We start from the raw sequence: 22,018 nt of genomic DNA, 5'->3' as shown, positions 1-22,018 counted from the left end.
GGCTTTCAAATGTTTCAACCTGAATGATAATTAATCCTCTGGTATTTCAGAAACACTGGTTTGGAAGAGCATTTTCAGGTAAATCCTGTTTTATTTTGTTGTTTTTCTTAAATCCAAAGGTCATGGAACAGTTTTTGTGTGTGTGTGTGTGTGTGTGTGTGTGTGTGTGTGTGTGTGTGTGTGTGTTTTTAAATCTTTTCATAAACTTGCCTCTTGACAATTTTCCCCAAATGACCTGTAATTTTCCACCCCGGACAGAAAGCTACTTGTGTCACGAGGGTCTATTCGCACAGACTGAGAACACAAGCGTTGAGTGACACGCCGGGCAGACGGAAGATGCTGGATACATTTTCAGGTCTATGTAGCCTTAGTTTGTGCTCACAAGTAGACAGTGGGATTCCGCTGGACCATGCGCCCCCTGAAGGCTGGGTGCCCGGCGTTGTGGTGAACCCACGGCAGTTCCTGGTGGAAACTCTGGGGATCTTGGGATTAGAATGAAGTTTCCAATTGCAAAAAAAATATGTTCCTGGATTCCCTACGTCCCTTTAATTGGGACATAATACTATACACATAGGCTTTAATCTCAGACTCTTCTCTATCTATCAGAAAAAGATATTTCTACTTCTTTTGTTTTCCCCCATATTCCATGGGGAATGTTAAGAAGTAGTTCTTAGCCCTGGCCGGTTGGCTCAGTGGTAGAGCGTCGGCCTGGCGTGCGGGGGACCCGGGTTCGATTCCCGGCCAGGGCACACAGGAGAAGCACCCATTTGCTTCTCCACCCCTCCGCCGCGCTTTCCTCTCTGACTCTCTCTTCCCTTCCCGCAGCCAAGGCTCCATTGGAGCAAAGATGGCCCGGGCGCTGGGGATGGTTCTGTGGCCTCTGCCTCAGGCGCTAGAGTGGCTCTGGTCGCAACATGGCGACGCCCAGGATGGGCAGAGCATCGCCCCCTGGTGGGCGTGCCGGGTGGATCCCAGTCGGGCGCATGCGGGAGTCTGTCTGACTGTCTCTCCCTGTTTCCAGCTTCAGAAAAATGAAAAAAAAAAAAAAAAAAAAAAAGAAGTAGTTCTTATCATGTAAGTAGGTCTCTGATCAAATGTTAAGAATAGGAGAAAATATATATTTTATTATCTATCTAAAGAAAGGTGATCCACGGCAGAAGTGATACAAAAAGACCAGTGTCTTTACTCCCAAAATATGGATCACTGAGTTAGTCTCCGTCCCTTCATCCACTCTTTACTTTTTATTTCTCGCATTAACTAAACGCATGGCTCCAGGTGGGACATGCAGTATCATGGCTTTAATTTTGTAAATGAAGTGAATAGGTGTACTAGATGATTCTCTGGCTCAGCAATCTTTAGATACCGTTTTATTGTTTAAGTATATACCAGGCCCTTCTTGGGATCCTGTCAGATATTTTCAAATAAGTCTTTAAAAGCTCCAAGAATGATGGACGGTGGATGACAATCTGTTAGAATTGAATGCGTTAGAAATGAGTCTACAGGCCCTGGCCGGTTGGCTCAGTGGTAGAGCGTCGGCCTGGCGTGCAAGAGTCCAGGGTTCGATTCCTGGCCAGGACGCACAGGAGAAATGCCCATCTGCTCTCCACCCCTCCCCCTCTCCTTCCTCTCTGTCTCTCTCTTCCCCTCCCGCAGCCAAGGCTCCATTGGAGCAAAGTTGGCCCGGGTGCTGGGGATGGCTCTATGGCCTCTGCCTCAGGTGCTAGAATGGCTCTGGTCGCGACAGAGCGACGCCCCAGATGGGCAGAGCATTGCCCCCTGGTGGGTGTGCCGGGTGGATCCCGGTCGGGGGCATGCGGGAGTCTGTCTGACTGACTCCCCGTTTCCAACTTCAGAAAAATACAAAAAAAAAAAAAAAAAAAAGAAGAAGTGAGTCGATAAGGTATTTAGTAGGGCTCACAACCCAAAGAAGGTTGTTGTGGGAGGGGGGGGAAGATGGAATGAACCCCACCCCTACCCCCGCCAGCCATCATGGTGGGTCATGACATCCCTGAAACAGACCACACTGACAAAAGTTTAATGTAGAGCTGTTTGGTGAAATGGGAACCCAAACTCCACTTGTCCCTCTCCACCCAGGGACGTGTAGGACTGGGTTTGTCTGTAGTGGGACTGCCCTATTGCCTTCCCCACACACCAGGCACTTCTTAATTCCAGGGTGTAAGTCCCTGCCTTCTCTGTGACAGTGTGACACAGAATAATAGGCCACAGCTCGAGCCACGGGAGAACGTGTGTCCCATATCACGGCTCACCTTGGAGGAAGGCATTTCAAGAGAACACAAAGACCACAGAAAGTGAGCTAGAGCTTTGGGAATACTGTTCCTCCAGTCAACATTTGACTCAGAATCATAAAATTCATGTTTATCAGCTCCAGTATCAATTCATAGCATAAAAACACATAATTTTGTGTTTTTAAAAAATAGATCCTTTTGCTTTTTCACTCAGTGTCCTTTCAAAACTTTTTTTTAAGAATCTGAAAGTAAAGGCTCCATGAGCTTTCGTTTTTCCGCACCGAGAAGTTCAAGCAGTTCTTTCCGTTCCGAATGGACTTCCGTCCCCACTCCTTTTCAGCTCATTCAGGACGTAAAGCAAATGGAAAACATTTTCATTCTTATTGGTGCTAGAAAAAGATGGCTATATTCCTGTGTCTTGTTTTTTTTCTTTTACAAATAATGTTCAGTCTTACTTGTTCGCGTATAAAAGGGAAACTATAGGCTCTCTCTTTTGAATGGCTTTTGCTAAGCCCTGCGTACAAAAATACAGACTAGAAATAAGGTTCAAGGTTCAGGTTCCAAGGTTAAGAACACACGGGACGTATTCCATCTCTATGCCACACCAGACCCCCTCCAAGAGCACAGTTTGCAAACTGATGTTCCATGGCTGGAATGCACCTCACAGGCAAGTTTTCTTTGACTGGCATAGTGTTCGTAAATTTCTGAATCAGTGGCCAATCTTTCGAAGTTCGGAGACGGTTCTTATAAAACCTTCGTTATTAATCTAGGACCCCACTTCCTACACAGCACTAATCCCGTAGCTGACCTGCCCCTCCCCCACCGGAGATAGGGCCCTCTCATTCCTCACCAGCCCTGCTGTTCCTTACTGCCTCCCTGACGCCTGGCCCGTGCTGGCCTGCGCTTTATCACAACAATTCTGATCGCTGTGACTTGCCCTGCTCGTTGACTTGACCTGCTGTGCCCGATTTGAATTTGTGACCGCACTATCCGCCGTGCTCACTATTAAGAAGGCAAGGGGGACACTGCAGAAAAATGTGCGTGACTCCCAGGCAAAACGCAGAGCTGCCTTGTTGCAACGTCCGTCCCCAACAGCGCAGCATTCTAAACGCCAGAGCGCTTCCCATCTTTCTGCCGGGGAACGTCGCCGCCACGCAGAGACGCTGCAGAAGGCATCCACAAACTCCTTATTCCCGTCGGAAAGAATACCAACATTTTGCCTGAGTAATGAGAAGAATTTTTAAATGTTTGTTCTTGTGCTTTTTAAAAGGAGAAATTAAATGTGCTGGGGCGGGGGAGATACACTTAGGTCTCCCATGGCGCTCTCTCTTCCTGCTCCTAATCCCGCTCCTCTCCCGCCCCTCGCGAGCCTCCCAGGGAAGGGACTCACACATCCTGTGTGAACCACAACCATGTTTTAAGAATCAGTTCCATCCAAGTCACACAGCATTTAGACCCACAAAATTACTTCACTAGCACTCCACTGGGTCTCCATTCTGACCTGGTTTCCAGGGTCTGCATCTTTAGTCTCTTTCCTGGGCTACACCTGCTATTCTTATTTTTATTTGTGCTATCAGTCGTCTCCCATGATGACTAAAATAAGAAGAACTACCTGCCACATCTCCCTGATACACACGCCCTCCAACACTTCCCGGAACAGAAAGCAGAGTGATTTAACTCAGAGCACAGATATTAAAAGAAGAGGGCCCCCCAAGGCCACCCAGTGAGAACGCTGGGTCTCCCGCCTGAGCAACGTGGTCACCAGCTGACAACATTCACGTTCACCTGAATGAATGCGCAGATACACTAAGCATCCGATAAAGATTGCTACAGAAAAACAATCTTTTTTTTTATATATAAAACAAAAAGAATTTTGTATTATACAAATGAAAAGCATCGGAACAGGTTTTAAGTCTGAAGGGAAACAGGTGAAGAAAGCACGTCCCTGACTCAGGGAATGAACCACCATTGACGGACAGGAGCCCGCGCATGCGCTGTCTCGGCCACCTGCTGCCCGAGCAACACTCACGACACTGAAAGAAACGGCGTTGACAGTAACAGACTGGCCGTCGCGGTGTATGTGTGGCTGATTCAGGCCTTTCTCAGCATATCCGGGATGTCCATCCCCATCCGGCCGGACAGGTGCCTTGAAAGCCAGGGCACTAGCAAAGGATTTGGAAGAAGTCCCTTCGTGTTGGGGTTCTGTTTATGCAAAACCTGAAGTTGTTTTGCCGAGTTCTAAGACCCCAAAGCAGCTCCCAGACGCCTCTCCCGGGAGCAGCTGCACGGGAGAAGCCCCCGTGCGGGGCTCATGTTTGAGGGCTGCACAGCGTCCCCAGGGGTGGGTCTTGGCAGAAGAAGGAGGAGAAGGAGAATGGAGCTCAGCTAAAAGGACGGGAGACACTGGCAGCCTCTCTCAGTGTCTCTGAGGTCTGGTTTTGTTTTGTTTTTTTTTTTTACTCTTCTGAATCTGAAAAAAGAAAAAGAAAAAGAAAAGTGTCAATGCTGCCTCTCCCCCCGCCCACTCTCCACCCTCTGGGTCTGAGGAGAAGAAAATCTGAGGGGTAAAAGAAAGGGGGTGGGGGGGGGGGAATCCGGTCAACATTTTAGCACTAGTGACGGCTGTCTCCCCGTAACACAATCACTCTATTCATGACGGGGGAGTGTCACTGCAGGAGGTTAAACACTGGCCACATCTGAAACCCTAACAATGGCTTGACTCTAGGTCATCAAACATCGGGTTCATGTGGTACAGATATGAAGACACTTTATTCTGCAATTGAACGACAGTGACAGCCTAGTCCATTTGTGCCAGAGGTCAGAAATCAGATTCATCTAGCCCCCACAATTTCAATACCAACGTGATGTTTGATTTTTTTTTTTCAGCCTAATACTCAAGCTCCAAGAAGTCAGCTGACTTGGCCAAGTCCCAGAAACTCGACCACAGCTGCCTGCCTATAGAGTTTTCTACCAAAACAACAAAGTTACACAGTAAAAGCAACAGAAAGAATGGCAAAAAGCCAAACAGAGAAAGAGAGAGAAAACCAGGGAAGAATAAATGTGGGGAAACCAAACCCCGTTTTAAATGTCTAGTAGAATTTCTGTGGGGCTTACAGGTGGGTCCTGGTTTCGTTCTGTTTTTAATAATGAGGAAACACTAAATACAAACACACACGTATTATTTTAGAGATAGTTGTTAGGATTTATCCAGGCACAGATTTCACTGTTCTAGGTCATAAACGCAAGATAGCTATTTTAAATGGCAATCACCGAACCCCCAAAGATATGACTGCATGCTTTCTCCCTGCCCTACACAATAGAGGATCTGAACATAGTGGGATTATTCTCAGTTAATCTCATTGCCTCTAACAAATGTCACAGCCCTACTAAGATGGATTGATGGATAGATGGGATAGATAGATAAAATTTATGGGACTATAACTTCTTGAAACCTACCTGTCATCATCTCCTAAAATTTACATATTTCATCCAAACATGCAGAATGAGAACAGTACAAAGGATGGCAGTTCTCGGGTCCAATCCTGTGCCTTTTCTTTGTCATTCCTTTTGACTCATGGCACAGGTGGTATCACTGAGAATAATGATGATGTCAAATTTATATTCTCTAATTTTTCTGTCTTCTCTCTCCTTTTATATAGCATGGTCTTTCTTTTTAACCTTAAAATATGTGAATACCCAGCAATTCCACTTCTGAAGTGGAACTGATCTGAAGAAAGCCAAAACACTAAATCAAAAGACATATATCCATATGTTCATTGTAGTGTTGCTTACAGTAGTCAAGACATGGAAGCAACCTAAGTGTTCATCAGTAGATGAGTGGATAAAGAAGTGCGTATAGACAGCCATAAACAAAGAATGTAATGCTGCCATCTACAGCAACATGCATGGAGCTAGGGGGTATTGTGCTGAGTGAAATAAGTCAGACAGAGGAAGACAAACGCCAGATGATTTCCCTTATACATATGTGGAATCTAAAAAAACAAAACAAAATAAACGTAAGCAGAACAGAAAGAGATTCACAGATAAGAGAACATTTTGACAGTTGTCAGACAGGAGGAGGATTAGGGGGCTGGGTGGAAAAGGTGAAGGGATTAAGAAGTACAAATTGGTAGTTACAGAGCAGTCATGGGGATGCAAAGTACAGCCCAAGGAAACAGTCTATAACAGTGGTAGTCAACCTGGTCCCTACCGCCCCCTAGTGGACATTCCAGCTTTCATGGTGGGCGGTAGCGGAGCAACCAAAGTATAAATAAAAAGATAGATTTAACTACAGTAAGTTGTTTTATAAATATTTATTCTTCCAAACTTAGCGAAAATCCAACATAAAGTACAATACTTGGTAAGAAATTATTATTATATGCTTTAACTTGCTATAACTCTGCTTTATAAATTTTATCAAGTTACTTCCATACTTTATAAATCACCATTACTGTGGAACCAGTTGGTGGTTAGAAAATTTTACTACTAACAGAGATACAAAAGTGGGCAGTAGGTATAAAAAGGTTGATTACCCCTGGTCTATAACATCGTAAGTATGGTATTAGACAGGTACTAGATTTATTGGGGTGATCATTTTGTAAGTTATTTCAATGTCTAATCCCTGGGTTGTACACCTAAAACTAATACAATATTGTATATCAATTATAATAAAAAAATTTTTTTAACTTATTAATATATGTGAATAACTGTGTCTATACTTCTGTCCTGCACCACCCAAGGTATTTATTTTAGTGCAACTACTCTCTGTATTGAACACCAAGTACATTAACACCCAAGGAAACAACTGAAACCCTCAACTTTCCACGCGCCCAAGGCCTAAGCCACCCCTTCAAGGTCAGCTCCTACCCCTCCTCTGGTTCAAGTGAGGGAGAGTTGTCTCCACACAAGAGTTTCGATTCTGGTCAACCTTTGAATCTGGTATTTTGGGAGCCAACGAGAAGCCAGAGACCGCAGGGACTCAAGGACTCATGAAGTCCTTCAGAGAAAGTTACGTGAGGCTGGGATTTCAGACTTGAAACATTCTGACTGCGCTCTTCATGACTTACTCAATTTTATTAGTTCAGGAGAAGCAATAAAAGATTCAGAATGAATGAAATTAAAAACATTTTTTATTTCCTCATGTTTTTCACTGCAGCTCTAGGGTAGAGAATAAAAATGGTATGCATCACCGAGGAGTGATACTTATAAAATACAGATGTCACCCCACGAAGACCAGGCAGAATGCTAATACAGTGAGGAAGCTTCGATACTTGCTTGCTACTGCACTTTTTAATTGATTGATTAAAAAGAATAAGTTTTCTCATCCTCTACGTGATGTTGCATTTTTAAGAGCTCTACTGGCACACGGGTGTCTAGAAGACAAATAGCATTGACAAGGGAGACATCACTAGCTCCTGGCTTTGGCACATATTTCAAAGGCAGCTGTTATTTTAAAGAAATTTTCATAATAACTTTTCTTTCGATAAATGTCTTGTTACTTGTGTTTCTCTGATCCCTTGCATAGAATATGACAAAAATATATTTTTTTCCTAGGGGGAAAACAGACAAAAATATTTTTTTTCTAGGGGGGAAACATTTAGCTCATAATTGCTAAGAAGTTGCTTTTAATCCTGAACATCAGTTTTAAGGGAAAAGAAATAATTTTCCCCGGTTTTTCCAAAAGTGTAATCCTCTCTGTCACACTGGTTCCTTTAAAAATACCATGGTACATTAAGAGTGTAACGAAATGTCTAGAAGATTGAATGAAACAATGAAAGCTATATACCCGTAATTGCGAAGGGAAAGTTAAAGAGATTAATTTTGTCATTAAGAAAGAGTAGATAATATACTTTTATTTGACATTTCTTCTATGTAGTCATTTGGTAAGAGACTGGAGTCTAAACAGCTCTGTAAAAAGCAAGAATAGACTTTATAAGTCTTCTTTAGTATAACACAATTCAATCTTTTTAAAACTCACCAATCTTACACTGTACTATACACACATACATATGTCTATATATGTGTGTGTTTGTATATATAATTTCAGCTGCTGCTTTAATACCACAAATGTGAATTTCAGTGATACAAAGAGCTACAAGAGAATAACAGAAGTTGCATATCATCTTGTTCCTTCAATATCCACCATGAGGACATCTATTATATACCTTCCTTGAAAAGCACTGAGCCTAAACCTACATAAAAGATGCACTGGTCTGAAACAAACGTTTGTAACGCAAAGATGTTTGTAACTGCTCTGATCCACTGTGACTCACAAATGCTACAACCACTTGTAAGTAACAGGATTTGTACTTCTATGCTCTCAAAAGTATAGGCCTGTGGCAAAAGGAACAAGGAGATATTTTTGAGTTCATGCATTTGATTATTTTACACCCACATATCATGGATTGGTTAAAATTTCCCCCCAAATCCATCCCCCCAAAAAACCATTCTGTCGGGCTTCAGCATAGCTGCACTCACAATAACTCTGACTGTTGGGTCAACCAACAGCACAGCTTCTGAAATTATCTAGAAAATGAAACTGAAGTATGTCAACCAGAATTCTTAAGCAGCAAAACCTTTTAGGATCTAGTGAGTGGGGTCTTACGCAGACGCACGAGAACACAGAACATCTAAAAGGGATACTGCAATTCTCTCGGCCATTTCCTGTTCACTGTTTTCCTTTGACAGAGGCATTCAATGGGAGATTTAGACACCTGGGCTTTCAAGCTACTTGAGAAAATAAGAATGTAAAATGTTTGAAAAACAAATATTTTATGACTTTTCTTGTTAAACCACCATGTCGTCTGTGCTCCATATGGATTTGTTAAGTAAATGGGTCACAGGAGCTTGCCTGGACAAACAGATGAGGGAATTGTGATATCAACCAGAATATGTGCGGTCATGATGGCTTATCTTAATTGGGACCCCGGGCACTCCAGATGTTTGGTCCCTGATCACTTGTAGAAATAACCCAAAAGGGTGCTGGATTCTAACCTTGAGGGACAATTCCTCTATTAAGGAAATAGGCTTACTTTTGATTGATACACAGAAGATTATAATAAGGTATCTTCTTAGATACCTTAAGAAATAATGTTTCCTCTGGGAGGAAAACAAATAAAAACAAAACAAAACAAAACCCAAAGGATGGGATTGACTATCTGTAGAAATTACTTCAATGCAGCAGATGTTGACTTCAGGGACATGAAGGAGAGGTACACAGTTAAGCACTGAAGTTTCACAGATTTAGTTTTTAAAGTAAATTAGGAATGATTCGAGTTATTTTTATAGTAGCTCTGTTTGGGGTGTGAGAGGCAGGAGCAGGGAAACAGGGTTCCCAGTGTTCTCTACCCTCGGCCCATTTTGCTCTCCACTGTTCGTAGTCTGGGCATATCCCTTCGGGGGGGGGGGGGGCATCAAGCTTATGAAAATCAGGTAGGCTGGGGGGTGGGAGGGACACAAGAAAGGAACAGTTTGAGGTCATCTGCCTTCAAAACAAGTAAGTTTCTTCAAGGTTCAAGCCCAGAAATGCAATCAAAGTTGACTAAGAAAAGTGAACAAGAATGATAATCCACTGCAATATATGAACGTTATCTGATGGCGGAATGTGTGACCCAAAAGGAGACAGGAAGAGAGATGCCACAGAAGAGGGCGTCTTGTACTCAGAACAGAGGGTATACAGTTCCTATCCATCCTTCTTGGCAGGTCTATCCCAGCAGTAGAGACGAATGTAGCAGGATAACTCTACCTCTAACGAACAGTTCACCAACTAACTGCCCTTTCATTCTCCGCTCACCAAGCAACCTTGACTTGATATGATTTGACTTCCCAGGTAGGTTTTCCTTCAGGAGAAAGAAACCACTGACTGGCCAGTTGACTTTCAACAGTGTACATCAGTGAATGGGCGGTCACAGCCATGCACTGGTCATGAATATTCATTTTCATGTCAAGTTTTCTGCAACATAATCAAGTCTCTGTTTACCATCAATATGAAATTTCTCTGCCTGCCAGTGTGTAGAGAGCCCTTCTGGTTAATCAGCCACCTCTCTATATATGATCACATATGTACTGAATGCTCCCAGATGAAGAACAAGACAAAGAACCACAAGTTGAATTTCACCTCAAAATGCCTGTCGAGAATTCTCAAGGTTCTATAACCCAGGGGTAGTCAACCTGGTCCCTACTGCCCAATAGTGGGCATTCCAGTTTTCATGGTGGGTAGTAGCAGAGCAACCAAAGTATAAATAAAAAGATAGATTTAACTATAGTAAGTTGTTTTATAAAGATTTGTTCTGCCAAACTTAGTGAAAATCTGACATAAAGTACTTGGTAAGTAATTATTATTATATGCTTTCACTTGCTGTAACTCTGCTTTATAAATTTTATAAAGTAAACTGACTTCCCTACTTTATAAATCACCATGACTGTGGAACCGGTGGGCAGTTAGAAAATGTTACTACTAACAGAGATACAAAAGTGGGCGGTCGGTATAAAAAGGTTGACTACCATTACCTCTTCTAGTCCCATCCTGACTTATGGGTAGCTTCTACAACAACAGCTGGGGTGCATGTCTGAACAAAGACGGTCATTAAGACCGCTGTCCTCTGAGACTTGTGAACCCAGTATGTTCCGACTAAAATCATATTGACAGCTGGTTACAATTAAATCAATCTTTCAAAAATTGAGGGAAAATATTAAATGAATAAGGAATGCCCTGTAACATCTCCATGTCTATACAGGGTTAGCTCAAATATGCATGTGTTGAAGATGAATGGGTGTGTTCAAGTGTTTCTATGGTTCCGCATGGACCAATACACAGCCAGCAACAGCTGCAAGTGATAACGAGAAACCCTGGAGATAGAAACACCATCGATTGGAACAGTGAGGTGATAAAAGGAGGCATCAACTACAAGCCAAGGTTCTGATGGGTCTGAACTGGGCAGTTCTTTATTCTCGTGTATGAAGACAGGTGTCTATGTAGCTACGGAAACTGGCGATGGCCTCAAAGATGCATGCCTCCTGAATAATGGAAAGTGTGTGTTCACTGCTTCTCACATCTCCGGACCTGAACCTAAGTCAGGAACGGTCTCCACTGTACAGACAGATGTGCGCCTCAGTTGTCCTGCAGCTGCTGTTCGGGGGCTTCCCCCCAGCCTCCAGGACCCTCCACACCCCATCTCCCTCTCACCACCAAACCCACTGCAGAGTGAGTCCTGACGTCCTGCCCCTGAGGCTAACAACAAAGCCTTCTCAGTTTGAGTTAAAAATAAGAATGTTATCTTTTATAACTCAAGTATAAAGGTGCAGACCACATCCTTCCACTGTGGTTTTTATTAGCAACTTGTCACGTCATTATATAGAATGAAAGACATCTAAAAAAAAAACCCTCCAAGTCATTCACCCCATTTATTCATTCCATTTCAAACTAACCTGGGAGGGGATTGGCTAGAGAAGGAACACAGGAAACACATTCATTTCTTTCGGTGACTCTTGTGAGCCCTGCAGCAATCAACGTCATGAGCTATATCAGTCTTGTGAAGAATCAGATCACAGGCAAACTCCTCTAATGTACACAACGAACGTTTAAATCACAATTAGCTGTTCTACCCCGACTAACAAGGACATTGGCTCTACTGCCTCTTCCATTTTTCCTGTACTGAGACCCTCAAGCGGAGAACAGAAGCAAACAGAAATATCCAGGAACAGAGGTTGTAAGGAAAGCCATTTCCTGATTGAGGACAGGCTCCGACCAGCTTGTGTCCCGACGGGCGCTGAGAGGATTAGGTGTATGTCATGTACAAGTGTAAAACCTTCTCCCGCCTGTAAGCTTTGCTCTGTTTTGTTTTCTCTCCATATGGTTTTTTAATTTGGCTTTTAATTTGCATTTCCCCAATGATTTCCACGATCTTTTAATGTGCTTTTTTGCTAGCTGTGTATTTTCTCTGGTGAGATAATTGTTTAAATCACTTGCATCTTTTTACTTGAGTTGTTGGTTTTCTTATTACGGAAGGCTGGGATTGATGTGTATCCTGAATATAAGAAGAAATCAAATGTTCTTTTGAAACTATTCTCCCTCCGTCTGTGGGTTTGTTTGTTTGTTTTTTTCACTCTCTTAAATATGCTTTGAAAGTTATAGAAGTTTTCCATTTTTATAAAGCATTATTTATCAATTTATGCTTTAATGGTATTTCTGTTGTCACCCAAAGGAAGTCCCTGCCTACTCCGAGACCACAAAGAGTTTATCCTGTGTTCTTAACTAAAAGTTTTATAATTTTACATTTTAAATTTAGGGTTGATGTTCCATTTTATGATCATTTTCAGTTTTAATCTATTGCATGATCAGTTTTAAGTTCATGTTTGTATATGATGAGTAGAGATAGTTCATCATTTTGCATCTGGACATCCGGTTGTCCCATCGCCATTTGCTGGTGACTTTCCTTTCTCCACAGAATGTCCTTTGTCAAAAATAAGATGTGCACTTACATGTGGATCTACTCCTGGACTCTCCATGGACCCATCTGTCTCTTTTGATTGCTACAGCTTTATAAGTCTTGAAATCTGGCCAACTTTTCCCTTCTTCTTACAAGATGCTTTGTCTATGGTGAGTGCTTTGCATTTCCATATAACTTTTACAATCAGCTTGTCCATTTCTACTAAAAAAAAGTCCTGCTAGGATTTTAGCTGGGATTACATAGAATCTCTAGATCAATTTAAAGAGAATTTAACCAATCCTTTAAGAGACACAAACAGTGGTTGTCTCCTTCCTATCCCTGTTAATGTAGTCAAGCAAAGTTAAGAGTAAGTCCATATTTCAGGGCAACTATACAAATTCTGCCAGGTTTAAGAAGCTAGGCGGTTTCAAATATGACTAAAAGAACCCCATTGAAACGAATTCACTCTTGCGGTCCCCACAAATCTCCCAGTGACACTGTAAAAGTTGAGGCTCGGGCCCTGGCCGGTTCGCTCAGCGGTAGAGCGTCGGCCTGGCGTGCGGGGGACCCGGGTTCGATTCCCGGCCAGGGCACACAGGAGAAGCTCCCATTTGCTTCTCCACCCCCCCCCCTTCCTCTCTGTCTCTCTCTTCCCCTCCTGCAGCCAAGGCTCCATTGGAGCAAAGATGGCCCAGGCGCTGGGGATGGCTCCTTGGCCTCTGCCCCAGGCGCTAGAGTGGTTCTGGTCGCTGCAGAGAGACGCCCCGGAGGGGCAGAGCATCACCCCCTGGTGGGCAGAGCGTCGCCCCTGGTGGGCGTGCCGGGTGGATCCCGGTCGGGTGCATGCAGGAGTCTGTCTGACTGTCTCTCCCCGTTTCCAGCTTCAGAAAAAAAAAAAAAAAAAAAGTTGAGTCTCGGAGAGGAGAACCGTGGCTCAGAAGCCCAGATCTCCGTGTGGGCACACTTATTCCTAAGAGTGAGCAAGGTATTTCCAAAGGGTATCCATTCTTCTTTCTTAACTGAATTTACTGGGGTGACATGGGTTAATAAAACCATACTGGTGTAAAGTGTACAACTCTCCACCACATCATTTGCATACTCTATTGTGTCCTCACCATCCAAGGTCAAGTCTCTTTCTGCCACCATTTATTCCCCCTTTCCCCCTGGTAATCACCATACTGTTGTCTGTGTCATTTTATTGTGGTTTTCTTTTTTTTGCTTAATCCCTTCACCTTTTTGACTTGGGGATGGCCCCAAGCCGCCCTCCCCTCTGATAGCTGTCAGTTTGTTTTATGTATCTATGAGTCTGTTTCTATTCTGTTTGTTTATTTTGTTCATTAGGTTCCACATATAAGTGACAGCGTATGCTATTTGTCTTTCTCTGACTGGCTTCTCTTAGCCGAATGCTCTCCAGGTCCATCCATGCTGTCACAAAAGATAAGACTTCCTTCCATTTTACAGCCAAGTACTATTCCATTATGTAAATGTACCACAGCTTTTTTACCCATTCACCTAGTGATGGGCACTTGGGCTGTTCCCAGATCTTGGCTATTGTGAACAACGCTGCAGTGAACATAAGGGTGCATGTATTCTTTCAAATTAGTGTTTCAGGGCTTTTTTGGATCTATTCCCAGAAGTGGAACTGCTGGGTCATAAGGCAGTTTCATTTTTATTGTTTTGAGGAAACTCTATACTGCTTTCCACAGTGGCTGCACCAGTCTGCATTCCCACCAACAGAGCCCCAGGGTTCTCTCTCCTCCACATCCTCGCCAGCACTTGTTGTTTGTTGATTTATTGATAATAGTCATTCTGACAGGTGTGAGGTGATAACTCACTGTGGTTTTAATTTGTATTTCTCTGATGACTAATGATGTTGAGCAGCTTTTTATATGTCTGTTGGCCATAGGCATGTCTGCTTTGGCAAAGTGTCTATTCAGGTCATTTGCCCATTTTTTAATTGGACTGTTGGTTTTCTTGGTGTTGAGTTTTATAAATTCTTTATAAATTTTAGAAATTAACCCCTTTACCCAATGTATCATTCATTTGTTGAAGTCAGTTAGAAAACTGGTGCCGTAGAGCACCAAATAGTACCTCAGTAGCTCAACAGAGAAATACACAACTGCAATGTGCTCACTATGCCAGGATGTGATTGTCTCTTCCAGTACACACCCTTTCCCTCTCTGTGTGCCTCTGCTCACCAGAGTGTGGGAACAGCCAACTCTGGTCTACTTTCCATTGAATTTCTTTCTAAATTCCTATTATGTTGAACTTCAAACCCCAGCGGGTTGGATCACACTGGGCACTGAACTGTGCTTGGATACACCCTCTGACAAAATTATAGAGAGCTGGTCACCACTGGTTCCCAGGGGTTGGATCAGAGGTAAGGTGTAAACACTGTTAAATTGACCCCCATGGTCATCACATGTAATAGGATCCACTAGAGTTCATGACGAACGTAAGAAATGTATTTGGTTGTTACTAGGTAGTTTTTAAAAATCAATATCTCTCTGCCTGACCTGTGGTGGCGCAGTGGATAAAGTGTCAACCTAGAATGCTGAGGTCGCTGGTTTGAAACCCTGGGCTTGCCCGGTCTAGACAAATATGAGAGTTGATGCTTCCTGCTCCTCCCCTCCTTCTCTCTCTCTCCCCTCTCTAAAATAAATAATTTTTTTTAAAAAAATCAATATATCTACTAACTAAAAATATTAAAAAGTAGACAGCTTTGATGACCAAAGGGGAAGAGGTACATGAGACTGATCAAATTCTTTGCTACTACATACCACCAAGAATCAGCTTTAGTCCTATTAAAGACTAAGACAGCACAAGTAACTAAAGTCTAATCGTCTTAGTACTGATGATACCAAAGCAGTGATATCATGTTAGTCCATCAATGGAATTAAAATACAAAGTGGTTCCTACCCAAGTCTGTGTGCAAACTGGAAAGTGTATGAACAAAGCAGACGCCATTGGAAGCAGTGGAAGACTAAAATTATTAAGGAAACGATGGCAGATTTTAGAAAGTTTCTTGTTTATTTACTGCAACTGTTCATTGCCCCATGGAATCAAAAATCAGCTTATTAAACAATTAAGCCTTATACTTATTTGTATAATGGAACATAATACCTATTTCATCATCCTTATCCACAAAAAAAAGAAAAGAAAACCTATGTAATTATTTTAAATACTTGGGGACAATTTGGTTAAAAGGGGCATGGGTAAAACAAAGATAATAAAATTCAATCCCATTGATTAATGTCACCCTGTTAAAATTAAATTTCTAAATAAAAAAATAAAATTTGATTCCAATGCCCACATGACAACAGATAGCAGATATTTATAGCACAATATAAAAATGTAACAAAATTCAAGACTCCATGTTAAAGACCTGAGATTTGGTTTATTCTGGGCTTTATGCTGTAGGAATTCGGACGGGCCACGTCACGGGTAACAGGATGAGTCGGGTTTTCCAGGAGATGTGTTTAGAGTGAACACCATTCTCCTCTACTATACATTTTCTGCTTTGCGTTACCTTTACTGGGATCTACTGATATCTGGCAAAAAGCCTCTGGCACGTGAACAACTTTACCCCTACCAGAGTCCGGTAAGAGACTGTCATCTGAACTCTGCATTATATCCACAATCATTCAAGGACAGAATGTTTAATAGGTAAGCGGTTTACATGTGCACAATTTGGCAAAAAAATTGCACATGTGTGCTCTCCAGATATTCTATGACAAGACACCAGAAGTGAATTATTTGAATGATCTTAGAGTAAATTTTTGAGACTGATTTCCTGCATGTGAGCGTATATGGGCAGCTGTACTCAAGTGTCCTCTTACTCCTCAACTGGGCTACCCAGCATTGGTTCGTCAATGGCGCTGTAACCAAACTATTCAAAGAAGAGCTTAGCATCCAGTACAGCGTCTCCAGGAGGGATGATTCAAAGAGTCTGGGACTCGAACTGTAATCCACTCCATGAATTTCAACTTGCATTTTTATTTTAATATCATGTACATGTGTAAGGGAGGAACTAGGAGTAAGCTTGTGCTACAATAGAAACAGAAGGTTTATGTAAAAAGCGAGAGTACCTTTCTCAATCTGATAGTTCAAAGTGTGGAAGGTAATATAATTTGAGCTCTCGGGGTTTAGCAAGAATGAGATGATCCCACTGAACACATTTCTGTGCTTCTTTTTACCAGAGGTAATAATAACTCATTAAAGGTTAAAATAAAAGTGAAAACTGAAAACATGGAACATTTCCCATTTCTACTTCACACTTCACAATTAAGACTCACATTCTAACCTGATGAGGCAGGGGTGTCATGGATAGAGCATTGGACTGGGACACGGAAGACCCAGGTTCAAAACCCCGAGGTCGCCAGCTTGAGTGTGGGCTCATCTGGTTTGAGCAAGGTCGCTGGCTCGAGCAAGGCATTACTCAGTCTGCTGTAGCCCCCCAGTCAAGGCACATACGAGAAAGCAATCAACAAACAACTAAGGTGCCGCGAGGAAAAATTGATGCTTCACTTTCTATCTGTCTGTGCCTGTCCATATCTGTCCCTCTCTCTGTCACAAAAACAAAACAAAACAAACAAACAAACAAAACACCTCACATTCCAGCAGTGGCGCAGTGGATAGAGCATCAGACTGGGACACAGACAACCCACGTTTGAAACACCAAGGTCTCCAGCTTGAGTGCGGTCTCACCTGGTTTGAGCACAGGCTCACCAGCTTGAGCCCAAAGGTTGCTGGCTTGAAGCCCAAGATCATTGACTTGAGCCCAAAGTCGCTGGCTTGAGCAAGGGGTCATTCGCTCTGCTGGAGCCCCTGCCCTGGGTCACGGCACATATGAGAAAGCAATCAATGAACAACTAAGGTGCTGCAATAAAGAATTGATGCTTCTCATCTCTCACCCTTCCTGTCTGACCCTATTTCTCTCTCTGACTCTTTCTCTGTCTCTGTCAAAAATAAAAATAAAATAAGACTCATGTTCCATGCCTTGACAATCAGCAAGTCCAGAATTGACGTTTGCTAAAGCTTACAGTGAAAATGGCCGTGGAATACATTTGCGATGGAGAAAGCATGGTGGAGGGAGAGAGACGCAACGATGATTTGTAAGTCACTGGAAAGGGGGTAACAGTACTCCTTAAATGGACTGAAGTGTTTTTTTCAGGGTGTGACATAAGAATATATTAACAATGACAATTTCATTTTTAGGTAAAATTCTAACCAGCTGGCATTAAATGGCACATTTACGGAAAAAATGTAATGGGAATTATGCCCTTACCGTCTGTTTTCTTGGAGTCGTTTCTGACATTGGATTGATCCTTCTTGTCTGTCTTATTTTTACCATCTTCCAAGTCACCTGCAAGTAATAAACACGACAGAAAACAGAATATGTAGACACCTGAGGAGGAGGAGGTTATAAATATCTTTAAACCTGTCAAGGTAAAAAAATAAATAAAAAGAAAAAAGGTAACAGCATAATTTCAGTCACGAGGGGGGTACATGTCTGGGTGTCAATATCCTTTCAGCTGCAGATCAGGCGCTGGGTGTGAGCTTACGATCTGGAAATGAAGACTGCGCGTTCCTGTTAAACATGGCTGTACTTAAGTCCATGGCATTCGGTCCTGGCCGGTTGGCTCAGCGGTAGAGCGTCGGCTTGGCGTGCGGGGGACCCAGGTTCGATTCCCGGCCAGGGCACATAGGAGAAGCGCCCATTTGCTTCTCCACCCCCGCCTTCCTCTCTGTCTCTCTCTTCCCTTCCCGCAGCCAAGGCTCCATTAGAGCAAAGATGGCCCGGGCGCTGGGGATGGCTCCTTGGCCTCTGCCCCAGGCGCTAGAGTGGCTCTGGTCAAGGCAGAGCGACGCCCCGGAGGGGCAGAGCATCGCCCCCTGGTGGGCAGAGCGTCGCCCCTGGTGGGCGTGCCGGGTGGATCCCAGTCGGGCGCATGCGGGAGTCTGACTGTCTCTCCCCGTTTCCAGCTTCGGAAAAATACCAAAAAAAAAAAGTCCATGGCGTTCATCCTCGAGGAAGGCAGTTCCCCTTCACTCTTAGGCTGCGGAGTGTGGGTTACATTTAAATTATATCAATTAATAGCTTTTTAACTTTTATCTGCACTAAATGATGTATCTGCTGAATGATAAACTCACCAAAAATGACTGAAGATGTTTTCCAAGTTTGAGTTTCTCCTCCACCGAGCCACCCTGCCACATGTTGGTCTGTCCGCCGTGTTGAGGGCGGGGACTGCCCCCCTCCCTGTGCTCTGCACACTGCCCCAGCCCTGCTCTGCCCCTAACCGGACACGTGGGCTCCCCTTGGCAGCTAAACTCTCCTCCTGTCTACCGTAGCTCTGGTGTACGCCATTTGTCTGACAGTTTTTGAACAAATGGCCAATAGATCTTCCTACGAAGTGACTTTACTTAAATCGACTTGTAAAGAACAGATGTAAAACGCGTATCATCTCCATTTTATGATTGTGGAACCTAAAGCATAAATAAAGGAATTTTCCACCACAGACGCAGATGGGCCTGACGCCAGAGGCTGGGCTCTCCACTGCTGCATTCTGCAACTTCCCTAGGAAGCGCAAGCCACGGGTTTCAAGCTGCAGTTGATACCGTCGTTTCTAAATGCCTCTGGTCTTCCGATTTATAAATGGTTATTATCTAAGAATAATTCAAGACCGATTGTTGGTTCTGATACAGTCTACATAGTAAATACTTGTACTGCAATTTGACATAGCCTCAGCCTAGGGAGAAGTCAAGAAACTCTTCAAGTTTCCTCTTATTCTGAACTGTGAAATGGGATGTACTGGGGGGGAGGGGGGAGGGGGCGGGCAGTTGACTCCCGCCAGGGTGCAGGTGTGAGGAGTTCAAGCAAAGAATGTGGTCATCACCCTCGACCACCACCAATGGTCAAGGTAGATGGACTCCTCCAGGGGGTCATGAAACAGTCCGCACACTGGCTCATCTCTGTTTCAAGGATGGCAAAACGGACTCGGGGATATTGAGCCTTGTTGTCAAACTGATTCCCGGCAGAACAGTGACCTTCCTTGACTAGATGGGCCTCCGTGGCCCTCATGCACTGGAGGTGAGGCCTTCCGGGCTGCCCTGGCCTGGGGCTTTCCCCACCGCTGCAGCCCGGCCAGGCTGCCAGCCTGGAGCCTGCAGGGGTGGTTCCACGAGCCCAATGCCCACCGGGCTGCCTTCCCGGAGCCAGCGGGGGTGGTTCCACGAGCCCAATGCCCACAGGCAGCCCAAGGCAGCCCTGCCTTCCCCTCGGTCGGGGCTGGGGAGGTTGAGCGGGGAAGAGCCCCGATGGAGATCAAAGCTCAGGAGACCTCCTGATTGCTGTCAGGGGCCCAAACCCTCAGAGCCCCACTCGGCCTGGACATATCTCGGGCAGCCACAGCAAAGGGGGCCGGGAAAGCGACACGCGCTTGCTTGATGATGTTCCTTGAACGGAACCCATTTAGGTCATTTCCCACGGTTTGTATTCGGAGTAATGGCCAAGACGAGCCGTTATTCAATAAGCAGGGGAAACAAAAGAGCCTTTCTGGGCAGTTATAAATCATTTTAATTAGGCTGCTGCGACACAGTCCCGAACCTCTATTAGCCTTTCTGATTAGTGCTCCAAATTGATCTCTTTTCCCACCTCCCATTTTACACCTAATTTTTAAGGGAAATGGTAGACTACTGCTTGCTTTGGGAGATTAACCCAGGCTCCTGCTTGATTTCTTTCAGGCTCCCCATAACCATCCACAGGATAAATTAGCGCCCCCTTCTGCCCTTCCCGGGGATTTGTTTGTACACCCTGCCCCCCCCACTGTGGAGTTTACAACCCTCTCTGCAACCAGCATGTTTGTGTTCATTGGTTTCCCTCTCTGATCAGACCCGGGGTTGGCAAACCACGGCCCGTGGACCCAACCTGGCCTGCGTTCATATGGCCCACAAACTAGGAATGGTTTCTACATTTTTACATGGTGAAGGGAGGGAAAGAAGACTATTTCATGACAGGTAAAAATAATACAGTATTGCCCTGGCCGGTTGGCTCAGCGGTAGAGCATCGGCCTAGCGTGCAGAGGACCCGGGTTCGATTCCCGGCCAGGGCACATAGGAGAAGCGCCCATTTGCTTCTCCACCCCTCCGCCGCGCTTTCCTCTCTGTCTCTCTCTTCCCCTCCCGCAGCCGAGGCTCCATTGGAGCAAAGATGGCCCGGGCGCTGGGGATGGCTCTGTGGCCTCTGCCCCAGGCGCTAGAGTGGCTCTGGTCGCAACATGGCGACGCCCAGGATGGGCAGAGCATCGCCCCCTGGTGGGCAGAGCGTCGCCCCCTGGTGGGCGTGCCGGGTGGATCCCGGTCGGGCGCATGCAGGAGTCTGTCTGACTGTCTCTCCCTGTTTCCAGCTTCAGAAAAATGAAAAAAAAATAATAATAATAATAATAATACAGTATTCACATTTCCCTGCTCATACATAAAGTTGTACGGGAGCACGGACACGCCCACGTGTGTCCCCTCTCTCTGTGGTCGCTTCTGTCCTGAGACGACAGCCCGGAGTGGCTGCAGCGGAGGCTGGGTGGCCTGCAAGTCTCCAATATCCCGATCTGGCCCTTTACAGAGAGCGAGGGCTCAGCCCTGGAATGAACAGGGACTGAAGTTCTTGTGAACAGCGGCCGAGTCTCAGGCGTTCTATTTCTTTTTTTTTTTTATTATTTTTTTTTTTTTTTTTTTTTCATTTTTCTGAAGCTGGAAACGGGGAGAGACAGTCAGACAGACTCCCGCATGCGCCCGACCGGGATCCACCCGGCACGCCCACCAGGGGCGACACTCTGCCCACCAGGGGGCGATGCTCTGCCCATCCTGGGCGTCGCCATATTGCGACTAGAGCCACTCTAGCGCCTGGGGCAGAGGCCACAGAGCCATCCCCAGCGCCCGGGCCATCTTTGCTCCAATGGAGCCTTGGCTGCGGGAGGGGAAGAGAGAGACAGAGAGGAAAGTGCGGCGGAGGGGTGGAGAAGCAAATGGGCGCTTCTCCTGTGTGCCCTGGCCGGGAATCGAACCCGGGTCCTCCGCACGCTAGGCCGACGCTCTACCGCTGAGCCAACCGGCCAGGGCCAGGCGTTCTATTTCTTACTCTCCCCGAGAGCGGCAGAATGTGCAAATACAGGAGGAACATGCTGACTGCGGCGTGTAGAATTTGGACTCACACAGCCCCGGATTTGACCTGAATTTGAATCTCGACTTCGTGGTCGCCTGACCTTAATTAAGCAAGCGCTCTAACCTCCTCTCGGAATCTCCGTTTCCTCCCCTGCAAGAACCGGGGACGCGTGACTCTACGGCACAGCC

General features: G+C 44.8%; 1 protein-coding gene across 13 annotated transcripts in view; it reads right to left on the bottom strand.

Moving 5' to 3' along the window:
* Positions 1-22,018, bottom strand: part of PDE1C (phosphodiesterase 1C) — a 436,629-nt gene that overhangs the window by 23,052 nt on the left and 391,559 nt on the right. For 12 of the 13 annotated variants that reach the window (XM_066354394.1, XM_066354395.1, XM_066354396.1 and 9 more), the window contains one exon: positions 17,961-18,038. In XM_066354394.1, the coding sequence (XP_066210491.1) occupies positions 17,961-18,038 (78 nt within the window). Of the gene's footprint in view, positions 1-2,658; positions 4,717-17,960; positions 18,039-22,018 lie in introns of those variants that run through there. The other variant, XM_066354400.1, reaches the window with a different exon arrangement.

Source organism: Saccopteryx leptura, chromosome 12 (assembly GCF_036850995.1).
Source record: "Saccopteryx leptura isolate mSacLep1 chromosome 12, mSacLep1_pri_phased_curated, whole genome shotgun sequence".
NCBI lineage: Eukaryota > Metazoa > Chordata > Mammalia > Chiroptera > Emballonuridae > Saccopteryx > Saccopteryx leptura.
Note: the sequence above shows the minus strand (reverse complement) of the source record. Positions and strands in the feature narration are given on the sequence as shown.